At 41.9% G+C, this 14,337-nt stretch overlaps 1 protein-coding gene across 1 annotated transcript in view; it reads right to left on the bottom strand.

Moving 5' to 3' along the window:
• Window positions 1-7,206: 7,206 nt before the first annotated feature.
• Window positions 7,207-14,337, bottom strand: part of CNTN5 (contactin 5) — a 273,429-nt gene continuing 266,298 nt past the window's right edge. Inside the window, exons 20-21 of the mRNA XM_070943988.1 lie at window positions 9,019-9,187; window positions 7,207-7,310 (exon numbers count right to left, since the gene is read on the bottom strand). Of these exons, the coding sequence (XP_070800089.1) occupies window positions 7,207-7,310; window positions 9,019-9,187 (273 nt within the window). The remainder of the gene's footprint in view (window positions 7,311-9,018; window positions 9,188-14,337) is intronic.

Consider the following 14,337-nt stretch of genomic DNA (forward strand, 5'->3'; position numbering starts at 1 on the left):
ACAGTGATGACTTATAGTGCACAGTGTGCACTACAGTGTTTTATAAGATGCTTCTGCACACTTATAAGATGCTTCTGCACAGTGATGGCTTTATAGAAGCTACATGAAACATCTTATGTCTTATACATGGGGATGTCTTATATATGGAAAAATAAGGGTAATCACCCTCTCAAATACTTTCCCCCAAATAATCTCCATTTACCTTTGTTTTAGACATGGACAAACGAAACCACATGATTTAGTATCTGACAGGACATAAGATAAAAGTCAATAAAAAGAGAATAATTTATTAAAAAGATCTAATGTTACAAGAACAGTACACAGGAACCAGTATTTTACTGTGTCTTTCACATAGTATATACCATTATATATAGTAAATATATACAAGTTGTATACAAGTTTTCTAATATTTTTGAGTTGGACCTTCTTTTTGGTTTTTAAGCCAAGATTGTTTTTTTCCCCCTTCCAATTACGTTCAGTTATTAGGACATTATACAAAAATACAGTCTTTCTAGTTATGTTGGACTGTTTTGTTACACGGTAATCCAAAGAAAGTGTAATAAATGAATGAATTCATATTTGCAGTCAACAAACCCACCGTGACAATATTGTCAGCAAATTAGGATCATGACATGGAGATGTTGTCTTTGATGAAGTAGTAAATATGGTAACAGGGCAGTAACTAAAAAATAATGTTGCTTATTATGCAAAATCTAGCTTCTGTCCAGGCATGTCATATACCTGTCTAACATAGTAATGACCTTACGTGAGGCTGACTTCAGGGCAGTTAAATAAATCATGGCCATTCAGATGTACCATATTAACCAAGGCAACTTGTACTGCTCTGCTTATGGTAGTTTGCTACAGTAGATCTTAACTGATGATAGAAATTCAAAATATTATTGGTCCTGAACAGGGATGCTGCGAGCATATGAGTTCACATTGTGGGTGATGAAATGCCAAACATGCCTATCAAGAATTCTAGTTCTCTTCAAAAAGCTTTTTCTTTTAACATGCCACTTTAATAAAAACAGAAAACATGGGGCTGATCCCGATGGAGGAAACTCTAGTGTGGTATCAGGTGATTTATGGGCAGAGGCCATAAAACTATAAGAAGCAGAAAAGGTGATGACTGCTGAAATGTAATGTGGCTGAATGATCACATTTGAAACAAGCCAGATAGCCCGACTTGATTGTACTGAGACCTATTGTTGTGGCCCACCAGCAGACAGTGGAGCTGGCAGCAGATTCGAACAGTGAGGAGGATGGGGAGGAACATGGGCCAGTCCTGGAGTCTGGGGAAGGCTCTGATGAGGGCTCTGCGTCAGAGGCAGAGAGGGGGCCAGGGCCATATGCCAGTTATCAGTTGCCTTCGGAGTCAGACATCAGTGAGGCAGATGAACAGCTGGAGCCTGTTCCCAGTATGCAAATGCACAAAGTTGCCAGATGAAGGGAACACCTAAAGAATAAGGGTCGACTTGGGAGTAAGGCCACAGATGGACGATGAATGGCCCTTCCTAGAGGGAATAAAAGAGGAGCGAAAGGGGAATGGAGTTTGCAGGAGACAATTAGTTTGCTTAATTGGTTTGTGACTCTCAGAGATTTCTTGCCAAGTTTTGAAGATATCGGTCTGGCAGCTCTCCAAACCAGATATGGTCTGTGACTCTAAATTCTCCCTTGAAAGACTTTGCTGGATGTGAATGAGAGGAATTCACAGTAACTAAATAAAAAGGGGTTTTTGTCAGGACAAGGAGTCTGCTTCATGCTCTTGGGAAGCCTAAGTCAGAACACCTTTTAAGATTGCAGGAGTGTCAAACTGGTGGCCCGCAGCCCAGATGTGTCACATGCAGGCCATGCCCACCCCAGATCTGCAAAAGCAAAAAAAATGTCATGATACATCATGTGACATCAACATGACGTAGTGAGCTTGACATCCGTGATCTAGAGTCAAACACTAGAAGTCAATGGGACTTAGTTACTCTTGTTTAACTTAAATACCATTGATTTCAACAGCTCCAGTTTTCATCTGGATTTGATGACACGTTTCCATCTAAAGAACCCTCCTTCTGAATTCACGTTCATTGTCTAAAATGAATTAACTTACTGGCAAGTTCAGGGTTTTTTTAAAAATATTATTTGGGGGAAAAAACCCTCCACAAACTCATATGTGATAAAGTCGTTATGCTGACAGTAATGAAATCTTTTGAGCTAAAGAGGAATAACGTTTTAGGGGACTGGAGGCTAAACATATAAACAATGATTGCTGGAATTAGGTATGTCTAGTTTGATGAAAAGAAGGACTAGTGAGTGACATGATAGCAGTATTCCAATATTTCAGGGGCTGCCACAAAGAAGAGGGAGGCAAGCTATTTCTCCAAAGCACCTGAGGGCAGGACAAGAAGCAGCGGGTGGAAACTAATCAAGGAGAGAAGCAGCTTAGAATTTAGGAGAAATATCCTGACAGAACAATTAAACTTGCCTCCAGAAGTTGTAAATGCTCCAACACTGGAAGTTCTTAAGAAGAGATTGGATAACCATTTGTCTGAAATGGTACTATAGGGTACTATACTATAGAAATGGTACCAGGGGGTTGGACTAGAAGACCTCCAAGGTCCCTTCCAACTCTGTTATTCCATTCTATTTTATGTCTTGATATTGATAGCTCTTCCATTTGCTGCTGAATACTGCTAGCGATGACTGTTCACCCTATTTTCAAAACACTCTTCTAAAACCAACTTTTAATTAAAAAGCTATCTAATACAGGGGAGCTTTACTGCTAAACACTAAGAAAAACGGAAAGCTGTAGCTGTAAATCCAACAATTAGCAGCAAAGTTGAGGAGGTATATAGATATAGTGGTCACAGGCTTCCCCCCTATATTTTGTAATTTCCAATCAAATAATGGAATTGATCACTCTATGTGCATCTCCATGTAAATGTTATGGTATGTAGAGTTTAATCATGTATATGTTACCAACATAACCCTGGTTTGATGGTTATGTTTAAGTAAGGCACTGGCTATGATACCTAGTTGGGTAATGCAAGCAAACAAACAACCAAATTCAGAGAGCACCAAGTACTCCAAAGTCCAACCCCGAGTACCAGTGCTGGGTTTCAAATTTTTTTACTACCGGTTCTGTGGGTGAGGCTTGGTAGGTGTGGCATGGCTTGGTGGGCATGACAGGGGAAGATTACTGCAAAATCCCCATTTCCTCCCGATCAGCTGGGACTCGGGAAGCAGAAAATAGATGGGGGCAGGGCCAGTCAGAGGTGGTATTTACCAGTTCTCCGAACTACTTTTCCGCTACCGGTTCTCCAGAACTGGTAAGAATCTGCTGAATACCACCTCTGCGAGTACCCATCTTCTCTTATTGGTAATGGTTAAGTGACCACTACATGTTGGGAAGGATGCAATAAGGATTGTCTAATAACCTCATCAGAGGTCTAGTATAACATACTGACTTCTGGATTTGTCATCCACCAATCCCATCTGACAGTTCTGAAAGGCTCTGAATGAAAATCTAATTTTCATTGTAGGAGTGGTAAGCTTCTGATATACAGTACTTTGATGATGTTTATCCTTTTGTATTTTTAAAGCAACAACTGGCTCAACAGCAGTAATGGTGAGAGGGATTTTGGTATGGACAACTACTTAAGTATGAGACAGCAGTGTGCTGCAACTGCCAAAAAAAAAAAGCCAGTGCAGTCCTAGGCTGCATCAAAAGAGGGATAGTATCAAGATCACATTACTGGTAAGACCACCCTTGGAGTATTGTGTCCAATTTTGATCACCATGACACAAAAAAGATGTTGAGACCAGGGGTGGGTTCTAATTTTTTTTACTACCGGTTCTGTGGGCGTGGCTTATTTTGTGGACGTGGCTTGATGGTCATGTGACAATTCTGTAGGATTTAGCAGAGGTACTGGTCTACTAGGCTTTTAACTGCTTGCAGAGCTGTACCGGTCTACTCATTTGTTTTTGGAGGCACTGGTCTACCACCACACTGCCTTTTAACACTGATCATCTGTAGGGTGGCCCTTTGAAGCCCTGCGGCAAGAATTTAAACAATTTTTTTTCTTCTAGCCGATCAGCTGGGACTCGGGAGGCAGCAATAGATTGTGGGTGGGGCCAAATAAAAGGTAAGAATAATGCAGGCGGGAGGATGGGGGGGGCAGCTCCCGAACAAAGAGAACTGGTTTGGTGACGTCATATTGCTTAATGCATTGTAAGCCGCCCTGAGTCTCCGGAGAAGGGCGGCATATAAATCAAATTAAAAAAAAAAAATATTGTCACCGCTACCGGCTCGGCCAAACTGGGAGGAACCCACCACTGGATCACATCACTGGTAAGACCACACTTGGAGTACTGTGTCCAATTTTGATCACCACGATACAGAAAAGATGTTGAGACTCTAGAAAGAGTGCAGAAAAGAGCGACAAAGAAGATTAAGGGACTGGGGGTGTTAAACAGTTGTGAGAACTGTCTCGTCTATCAAAGAGAAAGATTAGGGGTGATATGATAACAGTCTTCCAATATTTGAGAGGTTGTCACAGAAACAAGGCTACTTCCTACCTTAAGCACTTGAGGGCAGGATAAGAAGTAACAGGTGGAAAGTTATCCCAGGAGAAAACCAAGCTAGAACTAAGGAGAAATTTTCTGGCAGTGAGAACAATTCATCAGTGGAATGGCTTGCCTCCAGAAGTGGACGGTACTCCATCACTGGAAGTTTTTATGACCAAACAACCATGTACAGGTCTCTTGCTTGAGCAGGGTTTAGACTAAAAGTCACCCAAAGTCCCTTCCAACTCTATTATTCTTTATTCAAAAGCAAATTCTAGTAAGCGTGGAATGTGCTGTCAATACAAATTATTGGTTATGCAAAGCCAATTCTCTGTGTGCTTGTCAGCATTTTCCACAACCTGCATTGGGAAAATATTTCTCTCCTAAAGTAAATTTCTTTTACTAATTTAACACCATAGGATTTTTTTTAAATCTCATCTTATCCCCACCCTGTCTCTTGAAATAAGATGGTTGAAGATAATAGGGAGCAAGGGACGGGAAGACCACTAATATAAAAAAAAACCAACAACTCAGGGTGCAAATATTTGGGTTGTGGTTGAGAAAAAGACAGTTTCTCTTGAATATAATGTAAAGTTCCATTACAGTACATGTTCTGGAAAAACAGAAAGCATAATGAAGCTACTTCTAGATCGCATAAGTATGTGCAGGGAAGCTTTATATTAGTATTCATTTTATTCAAATTCTCTGGCACTATCCATTTTCTCATGAGCCCTTTTCAGCCCTACTGTGATAGAACGCCTTGGTACAGAAGTATTTTGCATATGAGAAAGTAACATGCATAGAGACATGGAGAGGAGGCAGTGGTAATGGGGGCAGAGGAGGAGGAGGAGGAAGAGAAGGAAGAGGAGGAGGAGGAGACGAGAAAGGAGAAGGAGAAGGAAGAGAAGGAAGGGGAGGAGGAGGAAGAGGAGGGGGAGGAGAAAAGAAAAAGATGGAGGAGGAAGAGGGGGAGGAGGAGGAGGAGGAAAAGAGAAAGGAGGAGGAGGAGGAAGAGGAGGAGAGAGAGGAACAGGAGAAGGGGAAGGAAGAGATGAAAGAGGAGGAGGAGGAAGAGGAGGAGGAGGAGGAGAAAAGAAAGAGGAGGAGAAAAGAAAGAGGAGGAGAAGGAAGAGGAGGAGGAAAAGAAGAGAAAAAGGCGGCGGAGGAGGAGATGATGATGATGATAAAAATTAAAAGTTGATCCAACACTACAGGCTGTTTTGAAGCTAGACCTTGGATATGGAAAGGTTAAAGGCTTTGACTCTTAAGCCTGAGAACCTTAAAAGCGTTTGCCCAACCATATTCCTTTTCATTTTTGGACATTTAAAAAAAAATGTCCTTGGTTCATTATTAAGGACAATCTAGGCAACACCACATTGTTCCAATCTTGAAATGCTTATTGATACCATTTTGCTAAATCACCAAATATAGACAGTACAGTACCATACAAAAGGAACTACAAAAATAAAGGTCTAAAGACAGAAAGCTGTTTGGGGAAGACAGCTTTGTCTCTCTTCATTAATTTCATACTTGCAGTTAGCAATGGCCGAAGACTCGGATTCAGTGTCCAACAATGATTTCAGGATCACCTACGCGCCCTATCATGTATAGTTATGCTATTAAAAATAAGCCATTTTTTCCCCTCCCTTATTGTTAGTGGACAATATCTAATACAAAATGAGAGGCCTCAGTTTTAGTCTCAGTTCAATAGGCTTCCGGTTTACATGGATCTGGAAAAGTGGTTTATGATGTGCATGGAGAATACAAACGGAGAAGAAAACAGAAGAAAAAATACCACACCATACCAAAGATCATAATTATATGATTTTTTCCCCCCCTTAAAGGCAACATTAGCTACGGTCATTTTTGAAACTGGGTCTCATCATGGCATTTTTCTCTTGATAAGTAAAAAAATTAAAACAAAACTCAGCCTTCTGAGAAGGGGAGGGATAATTCGCTAGAATCCAAATATTTATATATTTTTCTTCTTCTTAAAATTGTTAAAACCCTTAAGAGTGCAAACAAAATGGATGCACTGTTCCAGTCATTTAATTTACTAAGGGTATAAGATTTGATGCTAGCTAATATACAAACAATTAAAAAGGTAAATAAAATTGGACGTAATTCTTATTTGTTTACAAAAGTTTATATCAAAGAATCTGCATATTTTCTATCGGGCAAAAACACCCCCCTCCCTCCCCAAAGACAACATTTATGGAAACCAAAGAGAAGACACCTGGTGGATTATTTTTGTGTTATTTCCTTCAATATTCTTCCGGATGCAATAGATGCATTTCTGAAACATTCCTTTGATAGGTCTGAGGAGATTTTCAGTCCTCCAGGTCATCGTTGTCTCAAAGGTGCTTTTTTTAAAAAAAAAAGGACTATTTTTTTTTCTCCCGAGGAAGAAAAAGAAGATGTTTGGCATCTCATCCAAGAACCAATGAAGCTTCTTGGATGAGAAGCGAAATGTCTTTTTCTTTTTCCTCAGGAAAAAAAACAAAATCTCAGCCCAGTTGCCTTTTGAAAAAGCACCTTTGAGATTCCTTTGATAATTAGCCTTCTGCTTTCTCCCTGGTCGTAGAACTCCATCCGTTGGTATTATCACGCTAAAGCAACCAGAGAAATGAGAAAAGTCTTCTATCTTCACCATGACGTTGAAGGGACCATCAACACCAATAGAAATGTTACAGTTGATGAAGAAGTGGTAAAAGCATTTAACCTGGATTGAGAATTGGTGACTTTTCCACCTGGTGGGATCGAAACAATAGAAGAAGAAAAATTACTATAACATTTTGGAAATGGTACTCTTGATCATATTCATTGATCATATTCCTTTCTCTCTGAATCAGACAGATTCAGGGTGGGTTACTGAGAACATCAAAATATAGTAACATTACAAAGATGTTGTCAGTGTATAAGAATCTATGAACTGGAATAGTCATAGCAGCAAGCCAGCCAATGGGAACTGTTTGGTGACTGAGACATAGGATTTGTTGTGTGAGCCATGTGAGATGACTTGGAGCCTGGGCGTGGCTTAGCTTAACTGTTCTGTGCTGTGTGAGAGTTGGTTGGTCTTTGCTTAAGAGTACTTGGTATTTTCTTCTTCTCTCTACCACGTTGCAAGAGCTGCATGGGTATTGTATACATGCATCATGTTTTATATTATTGTATATGAAGAAGTTTCTTCTATATAATGAATCCTGCTGAATTATTTGCTTGTATGCTGGCTGGATCGCTACAAACTCCCGACAGATGAAACAGTCCACAAAAAATAAATATAACAAGACAATAACCCTAACCACCAGTCCTATGACTATTGCAACAATAATTACATCATCACTTCTATGGAAAAGATCTGTCCTAATGGCCTTCAACTCTAACTGTCTATGGAGATTCCCGGTCATCCAGGTCATAGTTGTCTCAAAGGTGCTTCCCCCCCCCTTCCAATGGCAACTAGACTGATTTTTCTTGAGAACAGCTTCTTGGCTGAGAGGTCCTCAGTTCTCAGCCTGAATTGCTGAATCTTCAGTCCAGTTGCCTTTTGAAGGAAAGAAAAAGCACTTTGGGACTTCAACCCTAACATGCCAATATTGAGGTGTGATTCAATGACAGCCTGGGATGAATAGCCTGCAATATAGAACTTGAAACAAAGATACAGGTAGTCCTCAATTTAGGGCCACAATGGAGCCCAACGTTTCTGTGGTTAAGTAAGTTAAGTGGTGAAATCTAAAATTTGTTACTACCGGTTCTGTGGGCATGGCTTAGTGTGTGTGTGTGTGTGGGGGGTTAATGTGACTGGGTGGGCGTGGCCATTTTTTTTTCTTTTAAAACCATTTTTTACATGTAAAACCATGTAAAAAAATGCTTTCAAAAGTCTCTGACGATCCCAGCTGAGTTGCCTGATCATCAGAGGGTTTTTAAAAAACCCTCTGCCGATCAGGCAACTCAGCTGAGATCGTCAGAGCTTGGATCGTCAGATCTTGGATCATCAGAACTTGACTCGTCAGAGGCATTTAAAAGAAAAAAAGCCTCTGATTATCGCCTGGCTCAGCTGGGCATGGGGGGCGGGGGCAGGGATTTTTGCTACCGGTTCTCCAAACTGCCCGCTGCCATTGCTACCTACTTGCCCGAGCCGGTCCGAACCGGGAGCATTTCACCCCTGCTCCATGGTCATGTGGCTGGCATGACTAAATGCCAAAGGCACACGGAACGCTGTAACCTTCCCACCAGGGGTGGTCCCTATTTTTCTACTTGCATTTTTTACATGCTTTCGAACTGCTAAGTTGGCAGAAGCTGGGACAAGTAACGGGAGCTCACTCCTTTATGCGGCACTAGGGATTCGAACCACTGAACTGCCGACCTTTCAATCGACAAGCTCGGCGTCTTAGCCACTGAGCCACTGCATCCCTTTTAAGAATGTAATTACTGAGAGCCTAATTGTGATAATTGCCTTACCTGAAAAAGATGGTATCCTGATTTGGCTGCTTGGGGTACCATCTCCTCCTTCACTCACTGCACAGACTTCAATGATATAGACACCCACGTCAGGGAGAAGCACCACTGCAGATGTTTTCTGTGTTTCAATTACTTGGCTATTGCTGTGTCCTTCTTGCCTAAACAAGACCTGTTGGAGAACAGGGAGAATTGTAGAACTCTAGTATTCAATCAGTATCTAATTCAAATTCAGAAAAACAGCAACAGAATAAATACTAAGTAATTTAGGATTTATTTGACTAATGAAGGGTCTCTTTTAGTGACTTCATACAAGTTCTATAACAGAGTAACAGAGCTGGAAGGGACAACTTCAGGGAAACAATATACAATATACACCAATAACAGAGTAACAAAATTGGAAGGGACCTTGGAGGTCTTCTAGTCCAACCCCCAGCTCAGGCAGGAAAACCCTATAGCATTCCAGACAAGTGGTTGTCCAATTGCTTCTTAAAAACTTCCAGTGTTGGAACTCCTACAACAGTGATGGCTAACCTTTTTGCCATCGCGTGTCAAAAGTGGGGGAGCGTGGTGGTGGGGGGTTTGTGCACATCTGTGCCTACACCCATAATTCAATGCGCCCCGCACATGTGCATGCAACCCCCCTATACCACTCCTTTTGGCATGTGATGGCACTGTGGGCCTGGTAGGCCCGTTTTCCTCCCTCTCCAGGCTCCAGAAGCTTTCTAGGAACCTGGGAAGGGAGAAAACAGCCTTCCCCACCCCACCGGAGGCCCTCCAGAGGCCGGAAACAGCCCGTTTCCTAACTTCCAGTGGGCCTGGAAAGCTAGTTTTTCACACTCCCCTGACTTCTAGAAAGCCTCTGGAGCATGGGGAGGGTGAAAAATGGGCCTTACGGGCCCACCGGAAGTTGGGAAATGGGCCGTTTCCAGCCTCTGGAGGCCGGAAACAGCCCATATCCTGACTTCCGGTGGGTCCAGAAGACCCAAAAATCAGCTTGTTGGCATATGCATGCGCACTGGAGCTGAGCTAGGGCAATGCTCATGTGCCCACAGATATGGCTCCATATGCCACCTGTGGCATGCGTGCCATAGGTTCGCCATCACAGACCTACAACTTCTGGAGACAAGTTTTTCCACTGATTAATTGTTCTAACTGTCAGGAAATTTCTCCTTAGTTCTAGGTTGATTTTCTCATTATTAGTTTCCATCCACACACACACACACACACAAAGCAGCAAAGCATTTGTTGTACCAGCTTGGCTTATCTTGTCGTGCTATATTATTGTCTATTCATCCTCTCATAAAATTAATAGGAAGTTTGCACATATTGGCCTATTGAGAACCATAGTTTGCTAAATAAGCCACAACAGGATGGATTCTACTAGATGTATAAGCTATATTTAAAGTTGCAATAGGTTTCCACAATTTGGGCCACTACTGTATGTTTTAGTGTGTTATTCAGGCCGGGCCATCATGTTTAAACTAAGGTTAGGAAAGTTGGAGAATGTTGTAGGCTGATATATTCCTTTCTTTTCGGGTACAAGCATGAATGTTATCATATTTCTGCCAATGCTAAAACTAATTTACAGTAACTAAGATGAAACCTAGTTGGTAGCATGTAGTACTGAACAGGATGCTAAAGGAACTGTATAAGTCTGCACTCTGGAAATTCTCAGATTTGAGTCGAAAATTACAAACGAAACACCAATATAGACATAGTGCTTGATCATTAATCATCATTCTTATCTAACTCACTGTAAGCATTCTCATACAGTGCAGTTTTCACTCCACCTTCCACCTCCAAATCCCACCGAAATTAGTTTGATGCCCATCTTTGATTGTCTTTATTTCTACTGGTCTCAAAATGTTGAAAATGGGCAGAGAACACCATGAATCGGTCAGATTCTGCAGCTCAAAAGAAGAGGCCAAAGAGCATCCAGCCAATAAACTTCTGAACCCATGAAGAGTATCATGTTTTGAAACCAAACAATTTCCATTTGCTTACATTTAGGCAAGAAAAACCAAATGCACAGATATAGTATAGGTGGGAGAGATTTTGGAATCCTAGTGGACAATGGCTTAAATATGAGCCAGCAGTGTGCAGCAGCTGCCAAAAAAGCCAACCCAGTTCTAGGCTACATTAACAGAGGGAAAGAATCAAGATCACGTGAAGTGTTAATACCACTTTACAATGCCTTGGTAAGGCCACATTTGGAATACTGCATCCAGTTTTGGTCACCACGATGTGGTGAGACTCTAGAAAGAGTGCAGAGAAGAGCAACAAAGATGATTAGGGGACTGGAGGCTAAAACAAATAAAGAACGGTTGCTGGAATTGGTATGTCTAGAGGAGGACTAGAGGAGACATGATAGCAGTGTTCTGATATCTCAGAGGTTGCCACAAAGAAGAGGGAGTCAAGCTATTCTCCAAAGCAACTGAGGGTAGGACAAGAAGCAATGGGTGGAAACTAATCAAGGAGAGAAGCAATCTAGAATGAAGGAGAAATTTCCTGATAGTGAAGACAATTAACCAGTGGAACAACTTGCCTCCAGAAGTTGTGAATGCTCCAACACTGGAAGTTTTTAAGAAGAGACTGGACAACCATTTGTCTGAAATGGTATAGGGTTTCCTGCCTGAGCAGGGGGTTGGACTAGAAGACCTCCAAGGTCCCTTCCAACTTCTATTCTATTCTATTCTATTCTATTCTATTCTATTCTATTCTATTCTATTCTATTCTATTCTATTCTATTCTATTCTATTCTATTCTATTCTACTCTACTCTACTCTACTCTACTCTACTCTACTCTACTCTGCTGTTTTGAAACCAGACACTTTCCATTTTGGCTGTGGTTGTAGTTTACACTGTAGGACTAAGCGGAAAGTCTTGAAAGCAAAAGTAAAATATGGACATGAAGCTGCACATTTTAAAAAAATAACCCAGTAATTATGGAATTTATAAAGAGGATTAGAACTGGATTTGTTATTAGGATTATTTTTATTCCTTAGCTTGGTTTGGCTGCAGCAGTAATTGCTGTAGTGTTTCTTTGAGCCTAGTTGCTGAGAGATAAAAGCAAAGCCAACAGAAAAAGAAATAAAATTCCATCCCCCATGCACTATTCTCTTTGCCAAAAAAGAAGAGGGGAGGGAACGTCAATTTTTGCTTTCATGCTTTCTGATAAATCAGAACTCAGGTTTTGAAACATACGGTTGTTATGGATTTGAAAATGTCTACAGCAGTGTTTTTTGAACTTGGCAACTTTGAGATGCGAGACTTCAACTCCCAGAATTCTCCAACCAGCATGCAGAATTCTGAGAATTGAAATCCACGCATCTTAAAATTGTCAGGTTTAAAAAACACTGTTATAAAGACAACAATTTGGGATGGGTGCAAGGAGTATGTGCGAAACATCCTATATATGTCCCATTTAATTTGGAAAATGAATGTGCTGATGAATATAGTATCTGCCCTCTATTGAACATTACTGAAATAACAGATGTTAAATAAGAAAGGGCAAGAGACAAAATGGAATAAAAAAGGGAAACTCAGGAGAAGATACATAATCAAATATATAACTTATAATAAATTCTAATAAGAATGTATTGTAATTCTTCAATAGAAGGATTGGCACCTTTTTCTCATTTTAATGATTTCATATACCCTACCTACTTGCACCACTAACATTCAGTGGCACAATTTTCCAGGTTTTTAAAAAAGCAAATTAAAAAGCCAAACAGATATGTGTGATTTCTAAAGGGCTTTTCCCTTCAATATTGCTTAACCCAGTGATGGCTAACCTTTTTGCAGTTGCGTGCCAAAAGCGGGGGGAGCATGGGGGGGGGGTGTTTCGCACATGCGCATGCCCACACCCATAATTCAATGTACCCTGCCCCCATGCATACGTGCGTGACCCCTCCCCACACATCCCCCCACTTTTGGCACGTGATGGTACGGTGGGCCTGGTAGGCCCATTTTTTTGCCGTCCCCAGGCTTTCTTGGAGCCTGGGAAGGGCAAAAAACGGCCTTCCCCACCCCCTGGAGGCCGTCCGGAGTCCAGAAATGGCCCGTTTCCCGACTTCCAGTGGGACCGGAAGGCCTTTTTTTGCCCTCCCTAGGTTCCAGAGGCTTTCTAGGAACCTCGGGAGGGCGAAAACAGCCTTCCCCACCCCCCTGGAGGCCCTCCGGAGTCCAGAAACAGCCCATTTCCTGACTTCCGGTGGGCCAGGAAGGCCTGAAAATCAGCTGGCCAGCACGCACATGCCTGCTGGAGCTGAGCTAGGGCAATGTTCGCATGCCCACAAATATGGCTTCATGTGCCACCTTCGCCATTATAGGCTTAACCCATCTCGGACTCTGAAGCAAAACAAACAAACAAACAAACAAACAAACTGGTTTTTAGCTTAATCCAGGGGTGGGCTTCAAAAATTTTAGGAAGGGGTTCTCTGCCCAGTTGTTGGGTGGGTGTGGCCATGGTGGGTGTGGCCTAGTCGGCCTCCTGCACCATGGTGGGTGGCGTTTTTGTCCACCCCGGGCTCTGGAGGCTTTCCTCGAGCCTCTGGGAGGAATCTGGAGGCCCTCTGGAGGCCGTTTCCGGCCTCCCTACACTTTCAGTAGGCCCGTTTTTCACCCTCCCCGAGCCTCTGCACGTGCCCTGCACTTACCTGCATCCAAAATGGGCCGCATGGGGACTCCTGGGGTGGGATCAGTGGGGCCAGCCAAGAGTGGGATTTGGGGTGTCTCCAAACTGCACAGAATCTTAGCTAGAGGTTCTCCCGAACCCCTGCGAACCCCCAGTAGCCCACCCCTGGCTTAATCACCCTATCACCACTATGCCTCTTCTGCCTTGGAGATTAAAGAAAAACAATGGTCCCAGAAAGAAAAACAAATGCTTTCCCCTCCCCGTATATTTTAAGTGTCCGAAAATAAAGGGATAAATCAACCAATAAGTCTGAATATATATATAATATTTTTAATGTGGGCCAATAATCATTTACAGCAATCCAAGGAAGTTGAAATCTTGCAAAAGACCCATTTTTTTAAAAAAAAAAGATGAACAGATGTTTTGAGCACAGATTGCTGGATATCCCCAACATAATCATAACAAATCTCTATGTTTGCACTTCTGCTCTATAAAAAAAATATTAATTTTAATGGCATCCCGTGCTTCTGCATTTCCTTAAATCCTACTGCAAATATTGTCAAATTGAAGTGTTGGTATGGCTTTTGCTGCAGTCTGCTCCAATTAATAGCCAGATGGGGTAGTGTTAACAGCATCAAGCAGCACATATTGCCCTGTTTATAGTCCCTGGTTGAGGATCAGTC

The sequence above is a fragment of the Pituophis catenifer genome, unplaced genomic scaffold (assembly GCF_029215685.1).
Source record: "Pituophis catenifer annectens isolate HBS135680 unplaced genomic scaffold, rPitCat1.0.hap2 SCAF_4, whole genome shotgun sequence".
Taxonomy (NCBI): domain Eukaryota; kingdom Metazoa; phylum Chordata; class Lepidosauria; order Squamata; family Colubridae; genus Pituophis; species Pituophis catenifer.